Source organism: Cornus florida, unplaced genomic scaffold, assembly GCF_030987335.1.
Source record: "Cornus florida cultivar Cherokee Brave unplaced genomic scaffold, ASM3098733v1 CherokeeBrave_3.0.0_Hap2_Chr06, whole genome shotgun sequence".
Classification (NCBI taxonomy): domain Eukaryota; kingdom Viridiplantae; phylum Streptophyta; class Magnoliopsida; order Cornales; family Cornaceae; genus Cornus; species Cornus florida.
Window position 1 is genome coordinate 90,107,872 of NW_026775576.1, and position 15,724 is coordinate 90,123,595.

Here is a 15,724-nt window from a genome sequence, read left to right on the forward strand (position 1 = left end):
ATTAAAGTACTAATCTGTTTTTTCAAACATAATCTATAAATTTATTCTTTCTTTTGTATGGCAATTCAAAGACACAGTATTTTTCAACGGTAACTCATTAATAAGCATTAATCCATCAAACAATGAAGAAGTTTATGAAAAGAACAATTTACATGCACTTTTATGATTTCAAACTTGAATTCATTAGACACATGTGAAAGTCGTTGCGCAGCTATTCCCTTAAGGTTGGTTATAATTAATTAATATAGTACTAAATTCCCTATATTAATTAATTAAGGATTTGTGCTTGATATATAGTACTATATTCCCCATATTGTTATAATTAATTAATGTACCACTTGAATTCACAGTTTAATTAATATAACCTTCGCTATATTAATTGATTAAGAGAGAAAAGAAAAGAAATAGAATGAGAGGAGTTAACTATTAGGGCATCTCCAACGATATATTAAAATATTATTTTGTGTAAAATATACACTATCACCTATGATTTGCAAATTTTTTCGTATTTTACATAACCTTTTTAGACTGCCAAATCGACATATTTCCTTTCTCATCATTCTTTCTCATTTCATTAAAGAATCAACCATATATTAAGTAGGTTTGTAAAAGTTATGTGAATTCTGGCATGACACATGGTTGATTGTTATTGGAAGATATATTTTTACACAAAGAGTATTGGAGCTAAAATTAAATAATTCAAATTTTTTGTATAAATCCATCATAACACATCATATTTACACAAAAAATTATACACAACGATTGGAGATATTCTTAGTGTGTTTGGTTGATTAAGAAAAAAATGATAGCATGTTTAGGATAAAGAAAGAAAATGAAACTATTTTAATGAGTTTATTATCATACCCGTTTTTATAGATTTTGCCTTTTATAAAAATAAGAACAAAATTTATATTAATAATTTTTTTATTATAAATGATTGTCTTTCCTTTTCTTTTATTTCTTTTCATTTCCTCCTACTTTTGGGATGCTTGAATTGTATCCTCGCAAATCCTTCGGTTTCCTTTCTTTTTCTTTAAAGATGTATACCAAACATCATATTTCATTTCCTTCCATTACCTCTCCGTTTTTATTCCTTCCATCATCCTCCAACCAAAGTGGGGCTAAAAGAACTAAGCAACGGGTGGAGCAATGGTATGTGACTGTTCATATTAATTATGGGGGTAGACCTATTTTAAGGAGGGCAAATATAATTAGATAGAGATCGTTTAGTGTTTATTACTCTGACATTTTCTAAATAAAATTGTCGACAACTAGAAGGTGACTTTGAATATGAAAAGTTAATAATGTGCTTATTTTTATACAAAGGAAGGATAAGATTTTCATATAAGAGAAGGGCAAAATTATCAATTTATAAAATTTAGTCATCAAGTCAACTGAAAAATAAAAGAAAATAAAAAAAAATTAGGGATTTTGTTGAGCACATCCGCCAAAACTCATGGGAGGTCAAAGTAAAACAAGTTAAATGATCTACCGTGTTAATTTTTTCAAACATTAGAGGAGGTCATTGTAATTTACCCTAATTATATTTATGATTATAATATCATAGGCGTGCATATAATTAGGATGAGATGAGATGAACGAAATTTTGAAATTTTAACAGGGGGTAGGCATTGCTGGTGAAGAACGGAACATGGCTTGTATGGTCAAGCAGGGTTGGTACTTGTCGGTGACGTAATTGACTCCCTACTTAAATAGTGTTGGTTCCATTAATTTTCGTAACATAATTTATAGACTTGGGAAGGATTTTGGTTCTTAGTTTCTTTCCTATGTTTTTGTTTCCCAGATCACTTTACAAGCTCAGTTTTTGCACTATTATTGTGAATGGCCTTTGGATTGAAATGTCTTTTTGTTGCGTCACAAAGTATTGAAAATAAGCATAATGTGTAATTGAACATTGATGATCGAATCAGTAAGTTGTCACATGATATCCGAGTTTGGTCAATCGTTTTATTGAATTTAAACATTTATTGAAATATCTACATTTCATCTACTTCATTATTACTATATTTTATTAGTGTCTTGACACTATTAATCGCCCATTCAAAGTGCCTAGTGAGGAATAGACCAATTCAAAACTTAACCTTTTAACACCAATATTTCCCTAAACTATGAATCCCACATTCTCTTACCAAATTACTGTACAAACATTTTACTTCCCTTCCACTTCCTGTAATGTAACACTCCGTGTTCTCAAATAACTGTGTTTCTCTCACTAATGAAAAAGAAAAGAAAAAAACACACACGAAAGTGTTATGAGCAAATAAAAACTCCCAATTTCTTTTGATAATAGGGAATGAGAATTCCTCATTGGGTGGGGGAACCATATTCCCTGTACTTTACCCAGTACCTGTTCGCTAGGCTCCACACCATGAATGGGCAGGGCGGTTAAATGATTGCACCAAAAGAAGCTTAACTAAAAGAAATGGACCGGGAAATGGCATGATACAAGAAAATCCGGATTAAAAACAAAAAAAAAAAAAAAACAAAAATCCATAGGATGCAAGTATATCCTTCGAAACCACACACACCAAAAAGAAGACGACTGCAGATACACTGCCTCAAAAGAAGTGAGATTTTTATCGTCTTCTCAGTCTATCACTGTCATCACAAATTACATTTCAATGTAGAAATCTCCACAAATAGAGAACCAAAATATGAATTACACAATCCAAAAGCATGATAGAAAACCTATACTTGACAGCAAGAAAAAGGCAGCACACATAAATCATGAATGAGTTGTATTAACATTGACCTATGGAACACCTGCTCTGTTAACAACTGGCAAAAAAAAAAAAAAAATGCAGGATGTAATATGCTCAATTGTGGGTAAATTCCAAACCCATGAGTATACAGAAAAAGTAATGAAATGAAATGCAACCCTGCTGTAATAGACAAGACACCTATCACTTGAAACAATGCAGGACATATATTAACCCAAAAAAAATAAAATGATGGTGAAAAGGTATGGAAAATGAAAACATAAAAGACGCAAGAAAACAGCACTGGGGCGGTTTTAAACTGTGAGGCACCCGAACAAACTCTTTGTTGATATCCATTTGGACACTTCAACCCACTTGGAGAACATGGCGCCACCAGGAGGTATGGGGTACATTTCTCATAAAATGAGATATCAGCCATCAAACAAGGACCAATGAAGAACCCATGATCCAGCAGCCAAAGTTATGCCCAGTCAGCATATCACAGCGACATCTCCTCTTTATCCCAAATCCTCCATCATAACCAATGACACTGTTATTGTGTTTTTCAAGCAAGTCCTTCACCCATTTTTGATAATCAATCAGTAGCCGCTTTCTCTGTGACAAAAGAAATAACCCAACCCCATGGTGCTAATGCAAGAGTTAGTGACAACTAGAAGAATCAATCACTTCTGTTGTCGGACAATGGCGATGACCTGACTCAGTGAATGCAACCCAGACCTCAACTCGACGCACCCATATGCATGCAGGGACTTCTAAAAGGAAAAATATATACCAAGTGATGGCAGCCTCAAACAGAGATGGCACGGCTAATGGCCAACTTGGCCCATTCAGCAGATTCCTTGATAAAATGGTCATCTGAGGACAAGCACTCATTTAAGAAGTCCTTGCTCGACAGAGATTGCTGAATCAAAGAACCTGCATTACTTCCCAGAGTATCTGCCAAATCTCCAAGAACCCCAATGGCAGTTTTCATCACAACATCATCCCTGATAGTGAATTAGATTAAAATAAAACAAGTCAGATATTAGCTAAAAGAAGTTAGGAATTAGATAAATAAAAGATATTCAAACTTCGCACTACAGCTACAAGTATGAAAAGCAGTAGGAACTAGGAACTAACATGTCTTTCTCCATGTACATGCTATCCAGGAACTGGAGGATGTGAGGTGCGTAAGGAATCAACAACTGGGTTTTAGGAGAGTTCTTAAAGCCTTGAAATATCCCTGAATATGCCTCCAATATCCCATTTCTCAAAAGGTTGGTGTACTCGGTCATTTCATCATCAGCACCCGTTGTTTGTGTCGATAACTCTGCCGCACTCTGAAGCATAGGCATAGCATACATCAAATACTTCTCAAAATGCTCTCCTATTGCTAGTGCTATATCACCAAAGCATGAAAAGATAGGAGGTTTCACTGATCGGTGCAACTGGTTGCTTGACAAATCTTTAAGGAGCTGTGTCATAATCCCATCACAGTAAGGTAAAATCTTATCCTCCAATGCCCTGCATAAATCCCCCACGACACCAACTGTGACAGCACAGACTTGGTACTCCTCAAAATTCTGAAGACCCATTTCCAAATACTTATAGAACTCTGGCATGTATTTTGCAAAGTCTGGGCCAGTTGCATAGGCAAGGGCTCCAATAGCAAGCATTGCCTCCTCATGCACGGTAGCACTTCTGCAAGCAAAAACCCTGAGGAAGAGACCCATAATCTGATCCATATACTGCATGAAGACATACTTAGTTGGCTCTGATGACCCAAGCTTCTGAATGATGACCTGTAAGCACCCACAAAGAAGGCCTTGTAATTCAATCTGCTTCTCTCTCTCGTCAGATGAAAGCTTTTGTGTCTCGAGAGTCTGATGAAGCTCCATCATAATGACAGGAACTAATTGCAACACCATGGGAGTAGTCTCATCCGTTGAACACCTCACCACTTCATTCAAAGTCTCATATGCAGCAGTTCTTAATCGAGACTCCCCAGCATCTTCTCTGTGACTAACGGTAAGAAGTGACTGAACGATCTCTTGGAAGTAAGGAGTTAGGGGAGTTGGTGAGCCCAAATCCTCGTAGCCTTGGGCAAGAAAATACAGAGCACCACAGGCCTTCTCAGCAACATTTGGAACATCCTTCATGCTCTGGAGGAGAACCGTAATTATTTGTTGGCAGTTTGCCTGAGTAATTATTGGTGTCTCCATAGTTGAACCATGTAAAAATTCAAATATTCTTCCGAGGGTCCATGCCGTTGTGTCCTTCACATGGTTATTTGGGTCCTTTGTTAAGGCAGTGAGCATGAAGTTCAGAGCAACATTAACAATTGATGTTAACTTGTCTGGTGAAGGACCCTCCAAGATGGAACCAAAGGCATATGTGGCTGCCTCCCTTTGCCTCCAATCAGGTTTAGTTATGTTCTCTTCAATAAATGGCATAACAAGTGGGACAATATCGTCCCCAACTGTTCGTGCAACCAAACCAAGGCAAGTGCCACCAGCCATAGCCAAATTCCATGCCCCTTCATCCTGATCTTGATCCTCTTCTTGCTTAAGAAGAGTCTCCAACAACATGGGAACAAGCGCAGGGAGAGCTTGCTTGATAAAATAAAAGCAAGGAATGTCAGAGTCCCCAGTAAAATCACCCCCATAATCTTCTAATATATCTATTTCCTCATCACAGATAGAGCTCCAGAATTCAATCGCTTGAAGAGCAACAGGCTCCTCATCTTCTCTTACAGCCTTTGCAGTGATGTTAAAAATGTCCTGCATGTAAGGAGCTAATTTCTCATAGTATGTAGAAGAAATAGAGACCAAACACTCAAAAGCTGCCTGCCGGATCTTCACTTCTGGTGATAGAGTCGCCTCACACACAACTCGCATGATGTAATCGCGCTCCATATCATTATTAAAATTTGTTTGAGCAAAGCCAAGAGCATTATACAATGCTCGGGTAGCAGCAAGCCTAACATCATTGTTGCTTTCAGATGCATTCATACCCTGAACCACGGCTGTAAGTATCTTATTAACGTGATCTTGTTCTACAACATCTGGAGAAACTTCTTCACACAAATAGCCCAATGTTTCTAAAGTGGCTTGCTTGACATGAACTGGAAGCTGGTGAATGTTTGACAAGAGTGATCCTATCAGCTCAGGCCACTGTTTCTGCGGCAGCTCAATACCCGCTACCTTTGCAATGACTTGTGATGCAGTCGACCGAGCATCAGGCACAGGAGAAGAGAGGGTCTGAAGCAAGCATGTTTTTATCTGGGTCTTCACTTCCGCATCCAGTGACAACCATCTTTGAACAAGCTCAAACTTTCTACGTTGTTCCTTGGCATCTAAGGCATTCTTAAGGATCAAACCTGCTAATTTACGACTATCTACAGGCTTCTCATTATTAGCAAGCTCTCCAGAAAGAGATAACAGGAAACCAGGGAGATTTTGCTCCTGATACTGTCTTAAACTTTCTTCCGCATGCTTCCGTACAGTTCCATCCACCGATTGTGCATTCAAAAGAACTTGGGTGACTTCCATTGCCATCTTGGAGGATCTAAGTGTATCACATTTTATATAAATTTTTTTTTGATAAGTACACATTTTATATAAATTAAGAAACAAATAGATAAATAAATAAAATCAGACAAAATAAAATGCCACATGCTATCCAATCTCAATACATATAAATAACTGACCAAAATATGTGTGTATATATAAGAAAAAAAATGCACAAAGAAGGCAAAATGGTCAAACTTAGTTTGGTTACTGAGAGAACTGTTGAAAAGATATGTGAGAACAAAATTTGAATTTCCTGATCAATAAAAAGCAACCCAAATTAAAGGCCATGTAGAGAGGGCATTATAACTTTCTCAACCCTAATTAATAAGAAAATCTAAACCTAAAAAATCAAACCATTTTTTTTTTTTTTTTAGCTTTGCTTTCAACCATTTTTTACACCACCGCTCTGAGCACTGTTAATTCAAAAATTTATGCATGACCAAATAAATACAGTAACGGAGTAAAACTAAATCAGGGAAGAAACAAATACAACCAATAATAAAGCAGCGACAGTAGAGAGCTGAAAGATCTCTGATACCAAAATAAAAAAAGAAAGAGCTCCTATTACAACTTTCGAACAGGGGAAACGGTAAAGTGATATACCAGTCGAAACAATAGTTAATGAAACCAAATTACTATAGATCTGAACAGATAGTGAACTGTGCATCAAATCAATCAAAATAGAGTCCAACTTTTCACCATATATATAGAAGTAAAACCTACCAAACACTTCAAAATCACAATTGAATTTAGCGGTATACACTAAACAAAATAAAGATCAACAACCGCTAAATCGACCAATACGAATAAAAAAAAAAAATTAAAAATATAAATTGTCAGTAGAACCTCAAACCTATCCGTAAAAACCCTAATTTTACTAAAAGCAACCTCCGCATAACCGACCAATCTGAAGTTAAACAGTTTAAATTTCCATAACCATTACTGATGAAATTATATAAGTAATCACAATTAACACATCAAAATCCAACATATTCGAAATTTTGATACACAATTTTAAATTCCGCCGAATGTTGGCAACCCATATATTTTGGGTGAAATATATGTCGAAATTTGAGAAGTTAAAACAGATTAACGTATTGGAGAAAAAATTGAATCAATCAAATACAGATCGAACATCAAAATCAGTATTTGAGAACCTAATTAGATGAAAACGAGCAAGAAGGAAAGAGGCGAGAGAATTACCTGAGGTTCGGTGTTGATGAGCGAGATACTTCAGTCGGATGGAGAAGAGGAGTGAGAAACGCGGCAAACCCCGAGAAACTACACACTCGGATGGGGAGGAGCGGAGAGAGAGAGGAGTTGTAGAGAGAGAAAACGAGTCGAATGTCTAATGCTTGACTTCGAATTACAAATCTGCATCGGTGTTTTTTTTTTTAATTCATGACAAGGATTAGATGCTGACAGTACCACCGTAAGTTCACATTACCGTCTACGGGGTCTACTATATGAATCATGTATCCGGTTGAACCGGTAAACAATTTGGACCGAACTGATCAATCGGTTTTGATCCGGTGTTGTTATGATTTGATCTGATAATAGTTTATAAGCGGTTCGACACTAATTTAACATCCTGCAAAATTAAATCGAACCAAATTTTATATAGAAAACATTATTATAAATATATGAAAAAAATATAACTACGGATCGATTTTTGTATCAACTGATATGACAATTATTAAAATAAATACTTAAATAAAAATAAATAAATTAGAATTCTTATTGAACTCTATTTATTGGTATGGCTTAAAAAATTTTTGATCCATTTTTGTATCTCTACTCTACTCTATGTGTGTGTGTATAGAATCATAAAATTTTATTTTAATTTTTAAATCAAATCAAACTGAACCGTTTTTTCGCAATTAAATTTGATTTGATTTCATTAATTTCACCGCTCACCTTAGTTTTAACTTTTGTATAATCATTAGCTAATTTAGTTTCAAAATACTTTAAACTACTAATTCCAAGTGTCTGCACCCCTATTCAAGACGAGAGAAAAATACCATTTTCATTGTCTCTATTTGTTTATAGTTTATATAAATAAAGTTTAATATCAAATTTTATTTAGTTTGATCATTAACATCAAATATTAAATTCGTATTTAATTAGATCGGATCCAATCCAATATATTATGAATTAAATTGTATCGGATTATAGCTTCAAATGAATCAAATTGGATCAATTTTAATTTTCATCAATGTGTAGAAATCGTATTGGTTAAGGTTTAAAGTTTAGAGCAAATCGAACCGATACGTGGTAACTCGTACACAACGCTCTTGCTCTTACAATAATCAAGCTAAGAAAATAATCAAGCTAAGAAAGGCCTTATCCTCATGTTGAATGTATTAATTTGAGGAACTTAGATCCTCTAAGTTAAATATTCTTTAAAATATCCTAAGTTGAATTCGCTACAAATTGAAACGTAACATTTAAAATATGTACAGCTGAATTTACCAAAATTAAAAAACTGTACCGTTTTGAATTAAAGAAAATTCACTATACTCTAAAGGTCGTTATCTCTTCCTCAACCTTTCCAATAAAAGATCATCCCTCTTTCTCCTCCTGCTCATTTCATTGGGGGAATATTTTGCGCCAAAAATGAATGTTCTTTGCCATGGAATTAAAATGGACGAAAATGTAATTGTAAGGCATGCAACTTTTACTGACAACAATAATGATTTAGGAAAATACAATCAAAAGCCCTATATATTGAGAACATTGGTCAGGTTAAAAGAGAAACAAATGCGATTTGTTTAAGATAAGAATGAAGAGGAGAGATAGGGAGTATCTTTTTTGGAAGAGATGAGGGAGAGATTACGAAGTTAAAATGTAGTTAGAGTTTCCTTAATTCAAAACGGTGCAGTTTTTAAATTTTGATAAATTTTCTTTATCTCAAAACGATACAATTTTTAAACTTTCTTTAAATTAGTTTATGTGGTTTAACATCCGAGTAGATAAATTTTAAATGCCACGTGTCAATTTATAGCAAATTCAACTTAGATAATATTTAACTTAGAAGATCCAGTCCTAATTTGAAAACTTGTTTGATATTGTCTTATTTTTAAGCGCTGAATTTACTAAGATTGTTTGTTAAATACAAGAGCGAAAATCTGAATGGTATATATATTACATTGTCCACAATTATCTTTTACCCATAATATAGTTATAAAAGATTATATATATATATATATATATAAAAGAGTAGTGATCTCTTACTCTCCGTAGAGTAAGAAAATCATTCCGTACTTTTTATAGAATCTAATGGTCACATTCCAAACCCACACATGTATACTTTCATTTTAATACAAAACCACTATCGCTATTTTTAATTTTCAAATTTAATATTTTTCAATACCACTAATTACAACAATAAAAGGTAAATATCAAAAAAATAAAAATAGAAATCTCGGAATCACGTCTCCCACTAATAGGATTTTTGTTTTCTTTGAAAAAAATATTAATGTATTAGAAAATTGCATCAATTACTTGATACTAAAGTTGATATTTCCTATTTGTTTAAGTGCGAAAAAGAAATTAAAAATTACATTATTGACATACTAAGCATCGACTCAAAAATAATAAAAAAATTAAGAATAAAATCTTCTTTTTTTTTTTTTTTTTTTTTTTTTTTTTTTTTTTTTTTTTTTATCCATTTGATCAACTCAAGGTATCATGTGATTTGCACAACACTTCACCCATAAAAAATTTAATAAATCACAATTTAAATTGTTGTATACATTCCTAAATGTATGCTATTTAAAATTAAAAAATATAATCTATTTTTCTTTTATTTATTTTTCAGATTCTAACTAGTTGTAAACACATTCAAGTATATTAGTGTCATGATAGGACGCACAATATCTTGTTTCTAGTTCTACTATAATGACAAAAAAATTATTAACGTAATGAGGAGATTCACTACAAAACACGCTATTATTTTATGAAATTTCATATTTTCTTTGTAAATTAGTTGTGCTTTCTTAGTGTTTTCTTTAATATTGCTATCATCGAATTTTTTTTTTTTTGGTAAGTTAAAAAGGCATGAAAGGCCCCTAATTAATATGTAAAGTTACAACAAATACATCAATCCACCACTATAATTACATGATAACCCCATTTTGATTTGATCACAAACCAATAAAGAGATAACAAATTGAAAGATTTTATCATGGCTATTAGGTTTTGAGATATCAGTTATCAGCTCTGGCGCATGAACATAAATGCTTTGAATCATTGAATGAATGTAGAGTCTGAAAGAAAAAAAATGCTTGCTTCTAAAGACTCATTTCAAATTTAATGATTATTTATTGTCTACTAAGGCTAAATAAGGATATCTTCACCTCTTGGACTTCTGCAATTTCTTTTTCTACTCAAAAGATTAGACAATGTCAACTCTAATATTTTAAGTGATGGATGCAATTTTGAAACACTTTTTTTTTTTTTTTTCTTTCAAAGAAAACAAAATTCCGTTTAATGGTGAGATGTGATTTTTAGAGAACTATTTTTATTTTTTTTAGTACTTACCTTTTATCGTTGAAATTAGTGGGATTAGTATGATATAATATAAACATATCTATAAAACTATGAATTTTACCAAAAATTAATATATCAATTTAACAATAAATATTAACGTCAAATCATAAAAATATCAAAATCAAAACATAAAATGTGTGTAGTAAGTATGAAAAAGTTTTATTCAAGAAATAATTATGGTACCTCGATATAATTCAGTATCAATTCCATTTTCACTCGACTATTTTAATTTGAGCTCCTTAATCTATAGTTAATATATTGTAACGTTTGTTTGTATAAAAAATGATCAAAACTTAGGTTCTGTTCTTTTTGAAAAATATTTTTACTTTGTCGGTGTTTGGCAAAGGTTTACGTCGAGGTTGAGGTCGAATCCATCGGACGGGGAGTGTAAAATAACTTATTGAAAATTTATGGATAAATTATTTTTGTTAGATTAAAATTTTTTTTTTCTTCGTAAATATTTTACGACAACTAAACACCAAAAAATAAAAAAATATTTTCTGAAAAGTATTTTACGTCCAAACAAACGGAGTTAATGTGCTTTGTCCAACTATTACATGTAAAATCTTTTCAGATAAGTTTATGTTGTTGAGAAGTAAATCAATTACAAATATAAAATTGTGTAGATAAAATTAGCAATAAGATTAAATAAAATAATATGAAGTGAATGAATTATGAAAATAAAATGTGTATGAAAAGAAAGTTTGAATTTACAGCAAATCATTCCATTTTAATTTATAATAGTTTTATATCATAAAAATGGTAGAAGGAATAGTTTAAATACTAAACAAACACGCTTATTTGTATAAACCCTGACTGTATTCTGTGTTAAGCGCTAAACGACATTAACATATAGACCTTAAGTCTTATAAAATTTTAATTCTTTAATAGTGGAATACTCAGTTTCGAACAAGTTGAATTTTTTTTTTTTTTTAAATAAAAAATAAAAACCAATTAAGATTGCATGTCCAAGAAATTTTTTTTTTTTCTAGCAACCTAGTGAAGATTGTCAAGACACATTTTAATACAATTCTAGAGATAAATTGGAAGAACATGTAGATATATATATATATAGTTGTCAATTTTTATAAAGAAAGTAGATTGATATTGCTGTCTCATTGCTCATAAAGATTTGTTCACATCCCTGGCAGAATTTGCTTTTTATGTATTTGTTTTAGGTGTGATGATTAGATGGGCTTGAAGCTTTAGGAGTAATTAAAAACTAGGCTCAAACCAAGTGGGCGGTCCATTCTTTTGTCTTCACTTGCACTTTTTCTCTGTATACAACCAATCCACTTCACATCCATCCAATCACCTCTCTCTCATGGTTCTGCAATCTTACCCTAATGCAACATCACTCTTTTGTTACACACAAATTCTCTAAGCCAATCTTCCCATAAAATGGTTATATACTTTGAGATTTGTGATACAAAATTCGACAGTCGAGACTAATCCACTATAGGAGCGGGAGTTTATTATGTCGTCATCAGTCAACTGTGAATTAGGACGATATATACTTCAATAATCGGACTAATCCAACCATTTCACTTTGAATGAAGACTAAGTCCCGTTATGATGTCATTACTTATTAGTCTCGATTGTCCGACTATATACCATTTTTCTTAGTGGAAGTAAAAATTAAGCACCTTTGAAAAGGAAATTGGGATAGACACAAATGAAAGCACATGATGTCTAATTAGCTGGCTGAAAATTGAAGTTGAAGAGTATCCATTTTAAACTACAGCTAAAAAACTTATATATCATCCTCCATTCAGAAATTATGGAGCAATCTAAGTTTCCATGATGATAAAAGTAGGAATGCTGGGTGTGAAAACTTGGGCTTCAGTAACTGCTGGTGTTAAGAAATTATGGAGCAATCTAAGTTTCCATGATGATAAAAGTAGGAATGCTGAGTGTGAAAACTTGGCGATTGCAGAAACAACCGTGTCACCATGATCAGAACTGACAACATGTCTTGTTTTGAAGAACTTGGATTTGAAGTCGGTCCAAGATCGCGATTGAATGATGAATTTGAAGCAAGCTTCATAGTTCATCGTGGTAATCATCGTCGTCATCATATCTGCTGCCCTCATAGACTGTTCTGTAGAATACGTATTCGTGATTAATCATTTCATCAAGCGTTAGTTTCCCATCTCGATTCTCGTCAGCCTGCATTCAACAAAGCCACAAGTCAGAAATTTCTACTTCATACTCATTTATATCACATACCCTTAATTTTTTTTCTTAACCATCTGTATATATAGACTCATTTTCTGAATATCCTTCAGTACGTACTCAGTTACTCACAATAATGTCAAGTAATTAAATAGCTTTCTCGAATCAATCATATATATATATATATATATCAGAAATTGTAACTCACCTCATGAATTAGATGAATCGTGTAATATTTAGCATAGGCAAGTTCTCCGGGGCTCAAATAGTGGAGTATGGGTTTCAATTCTTCAGCTACCAAGAATCTGTCAACACAGTTTACCACCATAATATTACAACATATTGGATGAACACACACACACACACACTTCAGAGAATTAAGGATATGTACTTGTCATTGTTCACATCAAGCTTAGCAAATGCTTCTTCAGGATTAGGTGCCTTTACTCCACCATTTTCGAATTCAAAATAAGTCTTGTAGGAATTATAAATCTCATTTTTAAATTCCAAGAAATTGAGTTTCCCATCCTTGTCGAAGTCCATTCGCCTATACACGAAGAACAAAATGATATTAACCACGCGGTCGACAGAATTCTTAGCTCATGTTATGAACATTGTAAAGGGCTTGTATTGCAGAGAGTGTTAGGTGACTTGCTTTATCTTTTCTCTCAACAACCATTTCTGAATTTCTTCATTCTTACTGTCCTCTGGATGCAAGAAACTGCAAGAAAATGTGTTTTGTATCAATATATATAATTAACTTGGCTTATACGAAATGAAGTGTACTTGAATAAAACTAAAAGTGAAAAAAAGAAAGCAAATTTACTCTTGGAACTCATTGAAGCTGAGATTTCCATTCCGATCAACGTCAGCATTCCTAAATTGCTCCATCCACCATCCAGCCTCACCGTGTTCCATTCCGTTTCTCTCTGAATTAATCACATTCTGTGTCATAACCCTGTTGGAGAAAATATTTCATTGCTAGCTCCATTTGGTTGGCAAGAAAATGGGAAGAAAGTAAAAGGATTTCAAACGCTTAGAAAAACTCATCACCCCAAATATTCAATTTCCAAAAACAAAATTTTCATTCCCACCATTTTCTAGGCAACCAAATGTGACATTAATTAAATGTACGAAGTACCAATATCTTCTTTGGAAAACTGAGGTAGATACTCTGTAAAGGAAATGGCTCCATCCCCATCCTTGTCTCGCGATTCCAATTCCGTCTGTGTTCTGTAATTCAAGTGATCGATCTGTTGTCGCGATATCCAATCTTCAAGCTCCTTAAAATCCACCAATCCATCTTCTGGTGCTTTGTCCAATAATGGAAACAAAACCATCAACCTTAAGGTTAGGTTTAACCTCCCTTCTTGGCCGAGAAATTCATCGATATCCTTATGATGTTCATGACTGGGAAATGAGCTGGTTTGCCTCTCAACAGACGAACTCTCTCTAATTAACCCATTTTCCTTGGCCAGCCTATCCATTTTAGTGACTAAAGGGTCAAAAAGTAGAGAAGGAACTTTGTAGCCCAAACGGCGACCTAGGCCATAATTCTTGTGATTTTTATGGTTTGGTTTGTTAGATAAGACTATGAAGAGGAACAAGGCGGTGGCTAGAAGGGTGTAAACCACCGCCTTTGACATTTTCCGACGAGCTTTGATTGGAGGAGGGGAGTGGAAGAGGGAGGGGGAAGGGAGAGAGAACTTGGTTGGTCCCTTTCTTAATTTTTATTTCCTGGCTCCAAACTAACAATGACAAAAAGTAGTTATTGGCCGTTAGAAGGGGGGCTAATTAGGCATTTGCTAGGAGAGATGAATTGACCATGACCAATGCTTGGAGTTCGGACAGTTTCTATGTGGCTCAATGGTGGATGGAAAATAATTTTTGGAAGGTACATACTCTCCTGAAAAAGAAAACCCTGAACATTCATTTAATGATTTTGGGGTGTCATATTTCCCAGCTCAGGGTTTTATTGCGGATGGTGTATTGTAAGGGCGGAGTCAATGTATGTCCAGAGAGCACGTGTCCTTAGCTTGACCCCGTTTATTATAATACATATACTAAATTTATAAAATTTTACATGTATATATATAAAAAATTCATATTATCCCCCCCTAAAATTTTTATTTTCTAAAATTATCTCTTAAATTTTGTATTTTATTTTTTTTTTACTCTTTAAATTCGTTTAATTTCTTTTAAAAAAAGTCAAAATTTTCTTTTTAATCAAACACCAATTTTTTTTCTTCAAAATTCTCTCATTTTTCTTTCCTTTTTAAATTTTTTGTTTACTATTTATTTTATTTATCTTTCTTAAATTTATTGATTGACATATTATATTGTAGTGATTATTTAATTTTATTTTATTTTACACTGTGACACCCCCTGAATTTAATTTTTGACTCCTCGCCTGGTGTATTGTAGTGAAGCAAAACACAAAACGTGTTTGATAAAATATTTGTTGCATTTTTAATAATAGGCAGGGTAGAACGAGGATTTAAATGTAGGGAGGGCATAGTGCAAAAAACATAAATAAATAAATAAAGAAGAAAAAGAATTTTAGGTAATAGAATAAGAAGAAAAAGGAAAGAAGAAATGACATATAACTTTAGAAAGAAAAATAATTAGAGCGTGATGAAGAAGGAAAATTTTATTTAAAAAAAAAAAGGAAATTAAAGGAATTTAAAGAGAGAAAGAGGAAAATAA

General features: G+C 33.2%; 2 protein-coding genes across 2 annotated transcripts; both read right to left on the minus strand.

Moving 5' to 3' along the window:
• Positions 1-2,575: 2,575 nt before the first annotated feature.
• Positions 2,576-7,662, minus strand: LOC132312774 (importin subunit beta-1-like). The gene is made up of 3 exons (XM_059811277.1): positions 7,496-7,662; positions 3,861-6,287; positions 2,576-3,727 (listed from the first exon to the last, which is right to left on the minus strand). The coding sequence occupies exons 2-3, from the start codon at positions 6,275-6,277 to the stop codon at positions 3,529-3,531; spliced, it is 2,616 nt and encodes an 871-aa protein (XP_059667260.1). The 5' UTR covers positions 6,278-6,287; positions 7,496-7,662; the 3' UTR covers positions 2,576-3,528.
• A 5,087-nt stretch (positions 7,663-12,749) lies between these two features.
• On the minus strand, positions 12,750-14,664 carry LOC132314562 (uncharacterized). Its single transcript, XM_059813409.1, has 6 exons — positions 14,160-14,664; positions 13,845-13,947; positions 13,674-13,739; positions 13,410-13,565; positions 13,227-13,323; positions 12,750-13,012 (listed from the first exon to the last, which is right to left on the minus strand). The coding sequence occupies exons 1-6, from the start codon at positions 14,662-14,664 to the stop codon at positions 12,887-12,889; spliced, it is 1,053 nt and encodes a 350-aa protein (XP_059669392.1). The 3' UTR covers positions 12,750-12,886.
• Between the last annotated feature and the right edge of the window lie 1,060 nt (positions 14,665-15,724).

What these genes read in the sequence shown, in the direction of transcription:
- LOC132312774 (XM_059811277.1), bottom strand. Translation starts at nt 6,277, where the DNA reads ATGGCAATGGAAGTCACCCAAGTTCTTTTGAATGCACAATCGGTGGAT. An exon ending in ATGTACATGGAGAAAGACAT is followed by an intron (nt 3,728 to 3,860) that starts GTTAGTTCCTAG and finishes ATTCACTATCAG; the next exon opens with GGATGATGTTGTGATGAAAA.
- LOC132314562 (XM_059813409.1), bottom strand. Translation starts at nt 14,664, where the DNA reads ATGTCAAAGGCGGTGGTTTACACCCTTCTAGCCACCGCCTTGTTCCTC. An exon ending in TTGTTGAGAGAAAAGATAAA is followed by an intron (nt 13,566 to 13,673) that starts GCAAGTCACCTA and finishes CTTCGTGTATAG; the next exon opens with GCGAATGGACTTCGACAAGG. An exon ending in CGATTCATCTAATTCATGAG is followed by an intron (nt 13,013 to 13,226) that starts GTGAGTTACAAT and finishes TGTTGAATGCAG; the next exon opens with GCTGACGAGAATCGAGATGG.